This window comes from Cydia fagiglandana, chromosome 17 (assembly GCF_963556715.1).
Source record: "Cydia fagiglandana chromosome 17, ilCydFagi1.1, whole genome shotgun sequence".
Classification (NCBI taxonomy): domain Eukaryota; kingdom Metazoa; phylum Arthropoda; class Insecta; order Lepidoptera; family Tortricidae; genus Cydia; species Cydia fagiglandana.
Genome location: NC_085948.1, coordinates 96,565 through 111,697, shown reverse-complemented (window position 1 = coordinate 111,697; position 15,133 = coordinate 96,565). Strand labels below are relative to the sequence as shown.

The following is a 15,133-nucleotide window of genomic DNA, read 5'->3' as shown; positions in this document are numbered from 1 at the left end:
CGTGTGGAGCTGGTGCGTGTTGGCCCTGATGACTGGATGCGAGAGCCAGCGCTTGGTACAACTGACCCTAATTGACATCAACTTGTACATTTCCAGAGACGACCGGCACGAACCCGCAGTTCCACGTGTCGATACCGGGCTGCGCGGGCGCCGGCAAGTGCCACGTCGTGGTGTCCGTGCTGCAGCAGTACTGCCCGCGCGGACGGACTAGGTTAAAGGCGGTCGGGTTCGCTCTATACGAGCTCCCTCCAGGTTGATATTACATTAACTAGCTTTATTATTCTTATGTAGTTACATTAGGTGCCCCAGTTATGGCATTATTATGTGGGGAATTAACCCGTGGAGCGCCCCAAAATTACCGTAGTATGGAATCCTATACTAGTTACCAGCATACGTGTGACAGTAGGGCGCTCCACGGGTTAAAGGAAGAGAACTGACCTCAAATTGCGAATCAAGTTATCACCTATTTATTAGTAAGTACCTACACAAACTTTCTGACAATCAGTTGCATATGATGATTATTTTATGACTAGGTAGAATAGTTTTATTATTACCTACAGCTACTTTAGTTTTCCTTGTCAGTCCGTTTTTAAAACATTTACTATGTTTCAGGTGGCACTGCGCCGCGCTCGCTGACAGGCCTGCGCGCCCTCGACGTGACGCACTGGTCGCGCGCGCGGGAGGTCGCCACCTTCTTCACGCTGCCCGCGGGCGAGTACCTGCTCGTGCCGCACACGAGGCGAGCCCACACCGAGGCCGCCTTCCTGCTGAGGGTGCTGACCGACCAGCATGCTGATATATGGTGTGTGCATGCAGTGCCTTTCTCACAATATTAGCTTTAGCTCCCATGCAGCAGGGCATTACCTGCCGGCACCGCACCGCAAGGGGCAGAGATGGGCATTAATCGATTAACTTTTTAATCGACTAATCAATCGATTAAAAAAGTTAATCGTCAAAATTAATCGGCGATTAATTTAATCGCGATTAATTTAGTCGACCTAACATACGATTGAAATTGAATTAATCTTAATATTAATCGATTAAATTTCTCGATTAACTCTCGATTGAAAGTAGACAGGTGGTCATTTTTGTATGTAACTAAAAATCAAAACTTCTTGTGTACACATTAAAAACCATTCCAGTGTTATAAATGTGCTTCAATAATATAAGATGGTTACATTGGTTACTATAATAATGCGGATAACTTAGCGCGGCATCTCCATAGTTCGTTTTTTTAGCATTAGAAAGAACTTGCAAGAAGGTAAGCGATCTTGAAATGTCTTTTAATAGAAAAACGCTTTTTAAAAATCAGTAACTATTACTTACGAAAGCAGAAGAATATAGATGATCGTATTAGATTCATAATTGTTTCATATTTGCCGTAACTTATTTTTAAAATGTGTTTTTCAATTAAAAGACACATCAAGATTGTTTACCTAATTTCTAATGCTAAAAAAACGAACTATAGGTAAGGGTTTAGGGCTTGTAGCGCAGGTATAAAAATTAGAAAGAGAACGACGTATGTGTATGAAAGAGCAAACACATTACTTACCTCTTATCAGTTGTTTTCTATAAGGTTTCAACTTGTCAATGCAGTAATTACAGTGGAACCTGGATAATTGCAATCTCAAGGGACCGGCCAGTTTTTGTCAATTAACCAGGTTTTTCATTTAAGCAGGTCGTTTCAATTAACGAGGTTCAAAAAATCGTTGTGTCAATTATAGAGGTTTTCATTAATAGAGGTTGCGTTCTGACAAATTTCTTTTATGGAGGTGCAAATAACCATTTAAACTGATTTACACGCTTACGTTCTGGGTTTCTGGTTTATATATTGCTTCTGTCTATACTTGCACTTTTACACTACATTAATTACAGTACACTTTATTTTCTTATCATTTGGGTTTAAAAAAATTCTCTTGAATTGTAGAAGAAAGTTTTATTAGAATGTAAAAAGCATACTTTGTTTTTTATTGATCAAAACTATTTCACCTACTACAGGCCGTGATAGATACCCAATAAATAAATTAAATTCTGGATGGAGATATAAATAAAATGATAATTGCTATTAAAATATTGTTTCTGCTGTCTATAACTACATTATTTCAATTACAGAGGTAACAAGCAAGACTCGTTTCAATAATAGAGGTAAAAACAAGAGCAAAAATAACGGATTTTTTTAGCTCAGTGTCAATTATAGAGGTCTTAAGTTGCGATGTGGTCAATTATAGAGGCAAAATTACGAAAAGCACTAAAATCTGAATTGCAATTATAGAGGTTCCAAATTTTCAATTATAGAGGCCTTTTGGTCTCAAGGGACCGGGACCGGACTTTTGGTTGCAATTATTGAGGTTTTCCATTTATCCAGGTGCCAATTAACCAGGTTTCACTGTACTTACAATGTGATTTTGGGCACATTTTTCGGGGTTTGTAATAATTTTATATTTCAAGAATTTATCATAGGAATATCACAAATAGTATACCTTTCTGATGGCAGTAAGATTTTTCCTATATCTCTTACTAGTATGTAATTATATATTTACATAAAATATGATTTAGCCTATGCAACTTCCAACACTGATTTCGCAGTAAAAATCGATGCTATATTTTTTTTACCATTTTTCCTAGAATCAGGAAACAATTATGTGATACATATATTAATTTCCGGCAAAAAGACAAAATCATGCATTTAAGGGTTAAACACCTGGGTAAGTTGAGAAACTAATAACACGTGGCATATAATACAGTGACATAAAATACTAAGCATACGTACTCTTTGTCGGTTTGTTTTATTGTTTACACAGGACTAGAAATTTCAAAATAGATAACAATCCGTTTATCCATAATTTGCCATTGTTATACGACCTTAAGAACTGTCAACATAACCCGAGATAAGAACAACCTTTAACAAAAAAAATTGCCTACAGAGCTTAAAATGCCATTATTATATTTTCGTCAGCCGGTCTATATAATTCGCACAATAGTAAGTACCTTTCGAGAGCAAATGCACGTGTTTGTTTAAAAAAAAATGATAATTTTGCTTTAGGTATGCCTATAGCGATTTCAGTATTTTATTGATAACAAAATGGGACGAACTCTAAAACATCCCTTTTCAAACAAAAACAAAATTCGAAGACGGTCGAAATTAATAGTCTCCAAGTGAACATACATAAAAATTCGTCTGTTACTTATATTATTTATAAATGTTTCAGACGAATTAGGCACCTCGTTCTTTTTTTAAAGTCGGTTAAAAAGACCATATTTATTGCTAAAATTAATCGAGAGAAAATTAATCGAACTAATTAATCGATTAAAAAAATTAATCGCCGGTAATTAGTCGACGATTAATTTAATCGTGACAATATTAGTCGGAGCTTTTCGACTAAAATTAATTAATCGTCACTTTTAATCGTTGCTCGCGATTAAGTCGGTTAATTTTAATCGTTAATCGTCAGTCGATTACATTTTGCCCAACTCTGGCAAGGGGGAGGCCTATGTTCAGCAGTGGACGTCTTATGGCTGAGATGACCACACCGCGAGGCGCGCACACACCGTGGCCCCTTTCATACTTCGTGAGTTAACCAACCAATATGCATGTGTCTGCGATAAGTTAGGTACACGTGTGTTGGAGCGACCTTCATCACGCTCCCTGCTTTTGTGCTGAGCGTAGGCTACCAACCATAGATTCCAATTTTATCCTCTCCGGTGTGGTAGTCAAAAATATGCTATAGTGCACTATGTGACCTTGAATTGAGCATTAACACATACCCAATTCGCGTCACTAAGCGGCACTCCGTTTGTAGCACTCCACAAAGTAGGTAAATGAGCGTAGGTATAGGTAATGTACCCAGTAAGTTGCTTGTTGCAGGGAGGTGAACGAGGACAACCTGATCGTGCGCAGCATCAACGCCGAGTTCCCGGACGAGCGGCAGCCGATACCAGTCAGTACTATTTATAATAACCATGTACCTAAATGAAAAAAAAATGAAAATTATAATCTTTATTTTTTTCAGACAACTATTTGGTCCATAGATATACCTTAAAACTAGCATACATATTATGATAAAATATATATTATCTTAAAACTTAAAACACAATTAATTATAATAATTATACATATAACTGTAGAAATTGTAAACTACATTCTAGACTATCATTGCCACACCTACTACGTAGGTCACTCGATAAGTTTTGAGATGCTCGAAATTCGAAAATGGAACGCACCTGAATTATATGTTTTTAAAAAGCAAATTTATTTAAAAATAGAACACAAGTTGCCGATTCGCTCCAATTTAAATAAGCAGTTTTGACTTATTTACAATATGAGTGGTGGTAATTGCTATAACTGTTCCAAATTTTAGGTATCTATGTCAAACGGTCTCTGAGAAAAACGTATTTTACTGATTTGCAAGACCGAAGTGATCCCATAAGTGTTCCGTAAACAAAGTTTTGTACGGAAAACTAAAAATGAATATATTACAGTCATTTTTCCAAAATGGTTCCCGCGTTTTTTCTTTGAAACGATGGAGCTTAACCGCGAACATTTGCGTGCTATGATATTTTATGATTTTAAATTTGGTTTATCTGAACAATTGTGTTTGCAACGATTGCAGGCAGTGTTAGAAGATTCTGCTCCTTCACGGGCAACAGTTTTTAGATGGTTCAACGAATTTAAAAGTGGTAAAACCAGCCTCGAAGACGACCACCGAAGTGGTCGCCCGCAAACAGCAGTGACTGCAGAAAACGTGTGGACTACTGAAATGTTGGTGCGAGAAGATCCACGAATAACATACAAGGACATAGAGAAGATCCTAGCGGTCAATTCGGGGAGCGTTAATATAATCCTACATCAATATCTTGGAGTGAGGAAGCTCTGTTGTCGTTAGATCCCGCGTTTTCTCTAACAAACTGATGAAGTTGCGACTTCTGCCCTATAGGATCAAGACTGGCAAAAATGTTTTCAAAGTTGGTTTAGATGAATGGAACTTTGAATATAGAATGATAGAGAGTATTTTGAAAAAATGTAATATAAATAGTGCTAATATCTTGAATAGTTTTTCTGTATCTCAAAACTTATCGAGTGACCTACGTAGTAGTTATCAGTCGCGGCTCACGGCCAAAAAAGCTATAGGTAACTTAAACTTTACTTGGAGTTCCTTTATAATAAATGCTCCATGCATGCGAACTGTCATTCATTAGGGATGTCAACATTGGAACAGGCTTAGGTATTACCGAATGTAATAGTGATTAAAGTGACATGCTTTGTATAAGGAAGTATACTTTTTAATTTAATTTATACTCGGCAGCCGGAGTTGCGGGCGACGCTTGTCAAGCTGTTCGGAAAGGAGGAAGTAGAAGAGGTAAGCTAAGCTAATAATGTAAGGGGTCATCCATTAATTACGTCACACGTTTAGGGGGGGGGGGGGGGGTCAAGAAAATGTGACATGTGACATTATGTTGTGACATGGGGGAGAGTCACAAACATTGTGACGTCACTTTAACTTCATCACTATTCATCAGTAACCGAAAATTAATTTATATTTTTTTATTCGCAGTTCATTTAAATAATGAGGTTTTGGAAGTAAACAATTTTCGTTCCTAATTGGTTTTGTGTTATAAAATTATTACCTAATATTTCTTTTACCAAAAATATTGCCGAGTTAGTATTGCCGATTTCGTTGAAAACAAAATTGCCTAAATTGTGACGTCACACCAGGTGGGGGAGAGATTTGCAAAATGTGACCAAATGTGACAAGGAGGGGGGAGGGGTAAAAAAACCTAGAAATTCATGTGACGTAATTAATGGATGATCCCTAATATTATACATATAATTTTTAGGCTGTGAGTTAATCTGTGCCATAATTATAAAAACAATTACTGTACAAATTATACATAGGCTTCATTAATAATGATTACGTAGTCTTTAATTTTTTTAGGGTTCCGTACCAAAAGGGTAAAAACGGGTCCCTATAACTAAGACTCCGCTGTCCGTCTGTATGTCTGTCACCAGGCCCCTATTTCACCAAGTACGACAAAAATGACTGACCTCTGTTTAACCACACCGACATTTGTCAGTGACATATGTCGAGTGACAATTTGTCAGGTGACAGGTGATAATTTCGTAAGTTGTTTTGTATAGAATTTCATATAAACATGACAGGTATTTTGGTACAATTGTCCATCTTAAATTTAATGACAATTATTTTGTGAAACAAGGTGAATTTTACTAGTCGATATATTTGTCAATTCTTGACAAGAGATCGTTAATTGCTTTCAATGTGCCGTGTTGTCATCACTAACATGATATTGATTGAGACCCCAACCCCGTCTAATGCAGCGTATACCTACATTATTTGTTGACAAGGCGTGAAAGCATTATTTTTTTGTTACTTTTAAGTTATTTTTCTGAAAATGCAAAGTGAAGTGACGTCAAAGTAGAAATCTATTCGTACCTACTTTATATATTCCCTTGTATAAGAATATCACCTCTGTTGCTTTCGCGGAGATTTATTTTTAGGGTTCCGTACCTCAAAAGGAAAAAACGGAACCCTTATAGGATCACTCGTGCGTCTGTCTGTCACAGCCGATTTTCTCCAGAACTACTGGACCAATTAAGTTGAAATTTGGTACACATATGTAAGTTTGTGACCCAAATATGGACATGTAACGTAAACAAACGAATTTTAAACACGGGGACCACTTTTGGGGGGTAAATGAGAAAATTAAAAAATTAAGTTTATCAAACTATATCATGTGACATATCAAATGAAAGAGCTTATTGTATGGATCTCATTTGAGAAGTAATTCAAGAGAATAGGCAAAAAATTACCATTTCCCCCTTTTACTCCGAAACTACAGGGTCTAAAATTTTGAAAAAAAAAAACATAAAATAGGTCTATACCTATAGATGACAGGAAAACCTATTAGAAATGTAAAGTCAAGCGTGAGTCGGACTTAATTACTTAGTTTTTGATCCGACCCCCTACGGATTTTTTAAAGAGAATTCACTCACGTTTCACATAAAAAAAATACATTGTTAAATATTGTGTAATGTACGGAACCCTTGGAACGCGAGTCCGACTCGCACTTGGCCGGTTTTTTAACCAAAACCCTAACTTTACCGTTAGTGCCCAACTTCGCCCAAGTAAATTATTAAAAAAACAATACCTACCTAAATATACCTAATTTCGCTACCGGTCCCCAACTTAATCAAAAATATTCTGATACTTATTCCGAATCCAAATCCTAAATGTTGCCTTCATAGGCAACAATTACTATTTATATGTCTTTTCCATATCTCGGGACCATGGGGTCCCGGACCTTTGGGAGGCGTACGTGGGGCCGAAGCCAATAGCGCAGAGACCCTTTAAGACACTTTAATCTAAAAGCAAGGGATACACGTGGCGGATACCATCCCCGAACGCACAATGTGATACATCCGGAGATGGTCCCCGCCAGGTGCAAAGACTATTGCAGTGCAGCACTTTTGTGATTTCATGCTTGTTAAGAAAGCGATTTTTATTTGTACCCTAAAGGCGAATTTAGGGTACAAAGTTTTGCCAACGTTTACCAATAACGGGGTTTGCTAACAACAAAACACTAAAATTGTCACCCAAGCCTGACGCAGCTCCGATCTCATGTCAAGAATTACCGACAAATTGACAAATATGTCGACTTATAAAAACTACTCTTGTTTCACCAAATCATCAATTGTAACTAAATACCTGACAAGTTTATAAGCACTTCTATACAAAAACAGTTTACGAAATTGTCACTTGTCACCTGCCACTTGACAATTATCACTCGACATATGTCACTGACAAATGTCGGCTTGGTGAAATAGGGGCCAGGCTTTCTCTCGTGAACTGTGATAGTTATTAGGCAGTTGAAATTTTCACAGATGATGTATTTATGCTGCCGCTATAACAACAAATACTAAAAACAGAATACAATAAATATTTAAGTGGGGCTCTCGTGCCAAACGTGATTTTTGAGTGATGCCACTGACCGCCAAGACGCTGTCGCAGCAAAGACGCTGGTGTAGGGTGGCCCTTGAAGCTGGAAGTATTATTGCGCAGGTGGACGCCTCGGAGCTGCGCTCGGCCCTGCGGCGCAGCGGGTGCGGGGGTGTGCCGCTGGCGCTGTGCCGCTCGCTGGTGGCGCTGCGCGACGCCCGCGTGGCGGGGCGCATGCGCGCGGCGGAGGTGCCGGCGCTGGCGCGGCTGCTGGCGCTGTGGCGCGGCGTGTGGGCGCGCCACCAGCGCTGCGGCGCCGCCTCCGCCTACCGCGCGCGCGACATGCTGCGCCAGGCCGGCGTGCACGCCAGCAACAAGGTGCCGTGTCAGACCGAACCCGCAGGTACCGCCGGTGCCGGTGCCGACCACGAGAGACCACCGTATGCAGGGCGTTATTTATGGGAGAGCGCTGAAAGCGCCTCGGTAGAAAATGTGGCGAATGTGGTCGTTGAACCACTATGAGTCGAGCTTTCACCTTACTTCCTACCGTAACGACATCTCACGGGAGGGCAGCCATGACAGCCATATTCTAGCGGCCCGATGTGTACAAGTTTCACATAAATCACAATTACCTAAAGTAATACTTGATATATTCCCCCAGGTGTTGGAAGGCTGCGTGGTCCGCTTCGCACCCAAGGCGCAACTGGCGGCCGATGCGTTCCTGTTAGCACTTGCTAGAATTCACCTCGCGCACGGTGCGTATATGTTTCTTTTTATTATACCTACTGATTTAATTACTGTAGAAGAACAAAATTGAAGACCTTGTTCCGGATCCGGAAATCGTGGGTTCAAACTGCGGCTCGTACAAATGAGTTTTTCGGAACTTATGTACCTAGCATGTATTTTGTTTATGTTTCAGAACGTTACCGCCTCCTCGACACGAAGCTGAAGTCCAATCCTCTCTCGTTGGAAGAGGTTCGTATAACAATGATGTACTTGTTAATTAATACTTGCTACCCACATCCCACATGTCGCGTGGTGCGCGTGCGGCGCTTCATCGAAGGTTGATATTGAGCTCATTAAGCGCGCGCGTCAGTTGATTTCTTTGGCGGTTAAAGCGTTTGTTCACCAGTGTAAAAGTTTTACTATATATATGTATATATCGGGTGTGGCCTGTAATACGAGCAAAAAATTAAACTGTAGGCTGTATTCTTCATACTGACCAACATTTGTTTAGCAACTTTTTAAAATAACTTGTTGTTTGATTTTTCAATACACTTTAAAGTTTATTCTAAGACGCAATGTATTGCGAATTTTGTTATGTTTAAGGCGTGACAAGCAACGTCAATCACAATATTATGGCGTGGCGGTGTCCATTGAAGATAATATTTATTTTGTATGAAAAATAGGGACTCAAAATATTTCATAATTTTTAAAAGTTGTTGAACAAAAGTGTCACCGTTTGAGGAGTAAAATCTATGTTTTAATTATTTGCTCGTGTTACAGGTCACACCCGGTATATATGTATTACGCCGTTTTGTCGCGTAAATAGTGTTTAGTTTTTAAGTTTATAAAATGCATATATGTTAATCTGTAAGGTATTTGTAATATGGGTCTTGTTGCCTGAATTGAATTTTTAAATAAATAAATAATATTGTCCACAGATGATCCTGATGACGATCTACTCGTGATCGCGAGGCGCGCGTGTTGTTGGACCCGCAGTTGTCGGTGTCTCCTGAGGCGCGTGTTGTTGGACCCGCTGTTGTCGGTCTACTCGTCAACGCGCATGTTGTTGAGCCCGCTGTTGTCTGTTGCGGAACCTTTATGTTTACTTATTTTATTTGTTTGTGCGACTGCAGTATGCTAGGACGATTTCCCACAAAAATCCAGGAACCGGTACCAGTCCCACTCCTTAAAATCCGGTTCGAAGGACCTCCACGACATAAAATAAGAAATAACTACTTGCAAACTAAGAAATTGTGGTGCAAACATCTACATATTTATCCAATTGTTATCAACGAGAAGCCTGTGGCGTATCTCCTAATGGAGAGATACATATATTTATCTATTACTTCTCTACAATCTTGACTTCTAAACAATCACGATATTGTTGTTTATAGCTAACATAATAATAACATTCGTTCAATCGTCCCTCTCTTGCTCATATCGGTGTTAGACATAACCTCCTGAGTCCCGGAGGCTGTTATCCCCGTAGGCCAGATGGCGCTGGCAGCCGCCGCAAGTGGATGCGTTCCGTTCTACGAGGCCGTGCCGTACAGTCAACGGTAAAAATATGGGTGTAGGCAACTTACTCAAAAATATGTCCCATAGTTCTTATTTCACTGACATAAGAGTTATGGGACATATTTTTGAAATGATTTGTACACCCATATTTTTACCGTTGACTGTACAGCCGCGATCGTGGCCCGCCAATGGACTCGCCCGAAGATCAGCGCCGACTCTCGGGTCAGCATTATGCTGAGGTGAGGCGAGCCCATTTCGTGGTAAACTATATATGTACTTACTTATATGTTTAAACCTTATGATGTTACTTTTGTTGTATGTACACTAAGTTTATCACGATATCACGATTTTTGATTTATCGTGGCCTTACTTTAAAACTAATGCAATTTTAACTTTTATTTAATAAGATAATAAAGTTCCAAATTCAAAAATAAAACTGAATCTTCTGGGTTTTAGGAGGGTACTGCATGTTTTTTGAATGTTTCTGTGGTAAATCGGCCGGCGCTGCGTGTGCGCACGCTAGGTGTATGAGCGGCGACCAAAGACCAATCCGTCCAAACCGTGTACAGTACAAACGTAAACGTGCACTTCGCTGCACTCACTTGTGATATACTTAAGTAGGCGAGGCGGGCGGATTTAATACCATAAGTAGTATTATAACAAAAATAACTGTGAGGTTAATACCTACTGTGTAGATTTGCCAAGAGTTTCCACTAAATATTCCTTCCAAAATTTCCTCTTTTCTTATCTCCACTGAGATGAAAAACAGGCAAAGGATCGCTAAAACAAAACTAATTTCACAACACGCCGATTTTACGAGTTTACGCGCGATATGTACAAATTCAAAACTCGAATGGCTATAATCCGATGAGATGAGTGCCTATGTGTACTATGTACGTGCGAAATCGGGTTGTCGATGTCGATTATACCTAGTTACAGTTTTATGTTAGCGACTATACCTCGGGCTATTTGTCAACTGTGTCTGTATCTCACTCCCTCTCTAACTTCACAAAGAAATATATTTTTCTTAACTCTTATTTATAGCATGAAGACCTCAAAAAAGAATATAACAGCTATTAGCCTGCCCGCCATTCCTACGAGACGCTAAACGTATTGTACCAACGAACACACACTCGAGTAGCCATTTCCGACCTTATTGCTGCGAAATAAAAACCTCAAATGGCCACTTGAGTGTGCCTTCGACCTAATAAGTTAAGATAATATTGTTATAGAATGAGATATTATATCTGGCAGTTATATTTATTGCTGTATTTAATAGAATAGAAGTTTCAAATGTTCATGTGCAATTTAAATTATTTATTAAAGATTATTTTCAAACAACTTGTGTTATTGCATTTTACAATTGCATGTTCTCAACTTCCCAGTTCCAATTATACAGAGTTACAAGTTACTACACCAACAAAACTTGCGGACCCTGGCAAAGGCCGGGATAACGCTAGGCAGAAGAAGACAAGTTACTACAGTAGGTTGTAAACTACTACTTTTAGTACCTACCAAAGAATATAATAATCCCCCACTTGTAGATCGAAACCATTAACACTGTTAAGCGGACACTGGATCACACACGTTCGTCCCGTCCCGGCCGCGTAGCCAAGTTGACAATCGCTCACGCTCCGTAGCGATCGAAACGCAACTATCACTGTCGCACTAATATGGAAGAGTGATAGAGAGACATAAAGCTTTTCGTTGGCGAAGCGATAACGATTGTAACCTTGGCTAGGCCGGCCGTTACGTTACCGTTCCTCGCTAGAATGGCGATGGTGTGGTGATGTCATATGATTTTAAGAATGGATTGCTAATTGCGTCTTTACATTGTTTTTATATTACGTACACGTCTTAAAAATTAAATAAGGAAATGACTATGAATACGAGTAAGTGCAAGTTCGTGATGGAACAATACACATCGTTATTAATATAGGCCTTGAGTTTAGTTAGTCACGCACCAAAAAGCGCGACCCGTACAGTTAAAACTAAATTATGAATGGATTTAACGATCGGTCAAAGTTCTAAAATGTAAACAAACTCGCGCCATTTATTTCGTTAACTTCGGCGCTTTAAGGTGGATGTCTAGGGATGGGATGCCGATTATCAGCCAAAAGATGGCGTCACTGTGCACGAATTGTGGATTTTCACTATTTCTCCCAAAATACAAAGTTTCATAAGATGTGTTGATATGTGCGAAAACTATAAAAAATACTACATCCAAATCGAGACATGTTCAACTCAACATTGTCTCATTTCGTTATTACCGGAATCCAACTGCAAAATATTGCAATTTCTTGCATTCACGCACACTTACGTACTTAAAGTCACCTTAAAGTCAGTGTCAAATGTCAGCAGATTCGTAATGTTACAGTAAAGTAACCTAGAGGGCGCAGCGGAGAAATGTTTATTGTTGAAAAAAGATTGGAAATTAAATAATAAATTCTTGTTTGAGCAACGATTAAGAATTACAAGGCATTCAGAAGCAACTAATGTTTTCGACCATCAACTGTCATGTGCTCGTGGCACCCGTAGCCTCTATTTTGAAAAAAATCAGATTGTAGCTAAGATACATGGTTCAAACCCCGACAATGCCAGTTTTTTTTTATTTTATAATTTTAGCATTCTCTTTTGAATTATTTTAAGCGTATGTTATTCTTCGAAACTAAACTTACGTGAGTAAAATATTTTCAGTATTTTAATTATTTTTTAATAATATTATGGGAAGATTTATAAAAGTATTTTTATTTTCCGGTTTTCAAAGGATATAAATAATGATTAAAATAATTAAAAAAAAGTCATGCATGAGGCTAATTAGGATCGCGGAATAGGTACATAAGAAGTCAACTATCGACGAAGTATAGCTGGTCAAGCAGATCTTGTCAGTAGAAAAAGGCGGCAAATTTGAAAAATGTAGGCGCGAAGGGATATCGTTCATAGAACATTTGGATTTCGCGCCTTTTTAGGGTTCCGTACCCAAAGGGTAAAACGGGACCCTATTACTAAGACTTCGCTGTCCGTCCGTCCGTCCGTCCGTCCGTCTGTCACCAGGCTGTATCTCACGAACCGTGATAGCTAGACAGTTGAAATTTTCACAGATGATGTATTTCTGTTGCCGCTATAACAACAAATACTAAAAACAGAATAAAATAAAGATTTAAATGGGGCTCCCATACAACAAACGTGATTTTTGACCAAAGTTAAGCAACGTCGGGAGTGGTCAGTACTTGGATGGGTGACCGTTTTTTTTTTGCATTATGGTACGGAACCCTTCGTGCGCGAGTCCGACTCGCACTTGCCCGGTTTTTTTACTGACAAGATTTGCTTGACCAGGTATAAAATAAAAGTTTCCAAAATTTTATTGAAATGATATACCTACATGAAATAATCAAATACAACACATTTACTTAAAATAAATTTTAAAATAAGGCATATAAAATTACCAAAAAGATGAAACAAATTAAATAAATAAATACAAAAAGAAATGAGTCTTTGTTCGTGGTTTGAACCCTGTCATGCTATTCAACTTGTTAGACTTATACTCAGTAGCTAAAAGCCACTAGACCATTTGACCATAGTAGACTCGGGCGAAAAATGCCTTCTTATTTAAGGTCGTTTCTCAAAAAGTTGGCACCGCCAGGTTAAAATTGATGTTTATCTATTTTTAGTGTTTCTATTCTACTCAATAGATGGCCGTACTAGTATTATTAGTGTTCCGTACAAAACTTTGTTTACGGAACACTTATGGGATCACTTCGGTCTTGCAAATCAGTTAAATACGTTTTTCTCAGAGACCGTTTGACATAGATACCTAAAATTTGGAACAGTTATAGCAATTACCACCACTCATATTGTGAATAAGTCAAAACTGCTTATTTCTTATTAAAGGGGGAAATTTAGGGGGTTGAGAGGGGTAGGCTGAAACTTTTTTCATTTGTAAGAATCGTGTGGGGTACCATTAGAAAGCTTGCAAAAAATTGAGTAGATGGACTGATTTTGACTTCATTTTAGACTGCAATAGTTTCGTCAAAAAATGCATTTAAAGTTGCAAGTTTTCATACAAAAATTTTCACCTCTGTCCTGGCGATTTTCGCGAAAACTATAGCTAACAGGCAGCTGACCAGTCAATACCCAACTTAAAGAAGCATGGAGACGGCGGGAAAATTATCAGCTTAACTTTATCTTTATCAGTTTTTCAACTGCAGCTTGACCTTTGGTTGCTTAGGGCTAGCTTACTGATGCTTACACTGGTCAATTCATATTAGGCGAGAAACATCCTTAGTTAAAACTTTGGCATTGAAATTTATGACTTATGTCTTTGACACAAAGTTTAATTCTGCTTGCTTATTTTTGTGGGATATTTAATTTTACCTCAATAGCCTACTATAAGTATGAGAGAGATCTACAAAATACGACCTTCTTATATTGCAAATAAGTTTCAATTTCGAACGGGCTTTCCAAGCAATGGACTAGGCATCTCAGAAATCTGAAAAATTCAAATTAAGAATTCCGTTCTTGACTGTCGTTGTGTTTTTTTTTCCACAATAGGACACATAGAGTTAGTAAGGCGTATAGAAATAATAAAGTCATTTAATATTTATGAACAGCTTTGGCCTCATGTATAGATTTTATTGAGAGTATCTGATTCGTCGAAACAATATACACAATATTCCTTTTCATTAAGTACCATTACATTTCTGTATTAATTGTATAATTATAATATCTATTAATTATATTCAGTACTTATGTATATTTTGGAACGGATCGGTGAGCAACAAGATTCAGGGCTATAACAGCGAAAATAGAAGTTCGCAAATTGCGAGCATTTTTCTCTGTCACTCTAATTACGCCTTCATTGGAGTAAAAGAGAAAGATCCCCGCAAATTGCGAATTTCGGTTTACGCGGTAGCCCCTCAGTCCTGTTACGAGAAAAT

The 15,133-nt window shown here is 38.5% G+C and overlaps 1 protein-coding gene across 2 annotated transcripts in view; it reads left to right on the top strand.

Moving 5' to 3' along the window:
• The window catches only part of LOC134672780 (calpain-A-like), a 47,241-nt gene extending 35,702 nt beyond the window's left edge, over positions 1-11,539 (top strand). For both annotated transcript variants that reach the window (XM_063530723.1, XM_063530721.1), the window contains exons 10-17: positions 97-252; positions 613-802; positions 3,866-3,938; positions 5,304-5,357; positions 8,076-8,330; positions 8,614-8,707; positions 8,872-8,927; positions 9,617-11,539. In XM_063530723.1, coding sequence (XP_063386793.1) covers positions 97-252; positions 613-802; positions 3,866-3,938; positions 5,304-5,357; positions 8,076-8,330; positions 8,614-8,707; positions 8,872-8,927; positions 9,617-9,643 — 905 coding nt within the window. In that variant the 3' untranslated portion in view covers positions 9,644-11,539. The remainder of the gene's footprint in view (positions 1-96; positions 253-612; positions 803-3,865; positions 3,939-5,303; positions 5,358-8,075; positions 8,331-8,613; positions 8,708-8,871; positions 8,928-9,616) is intronic.
• The last annotated feature ends 3,594 nt before the right edge of the window (positions 11,540-15,133 follow it).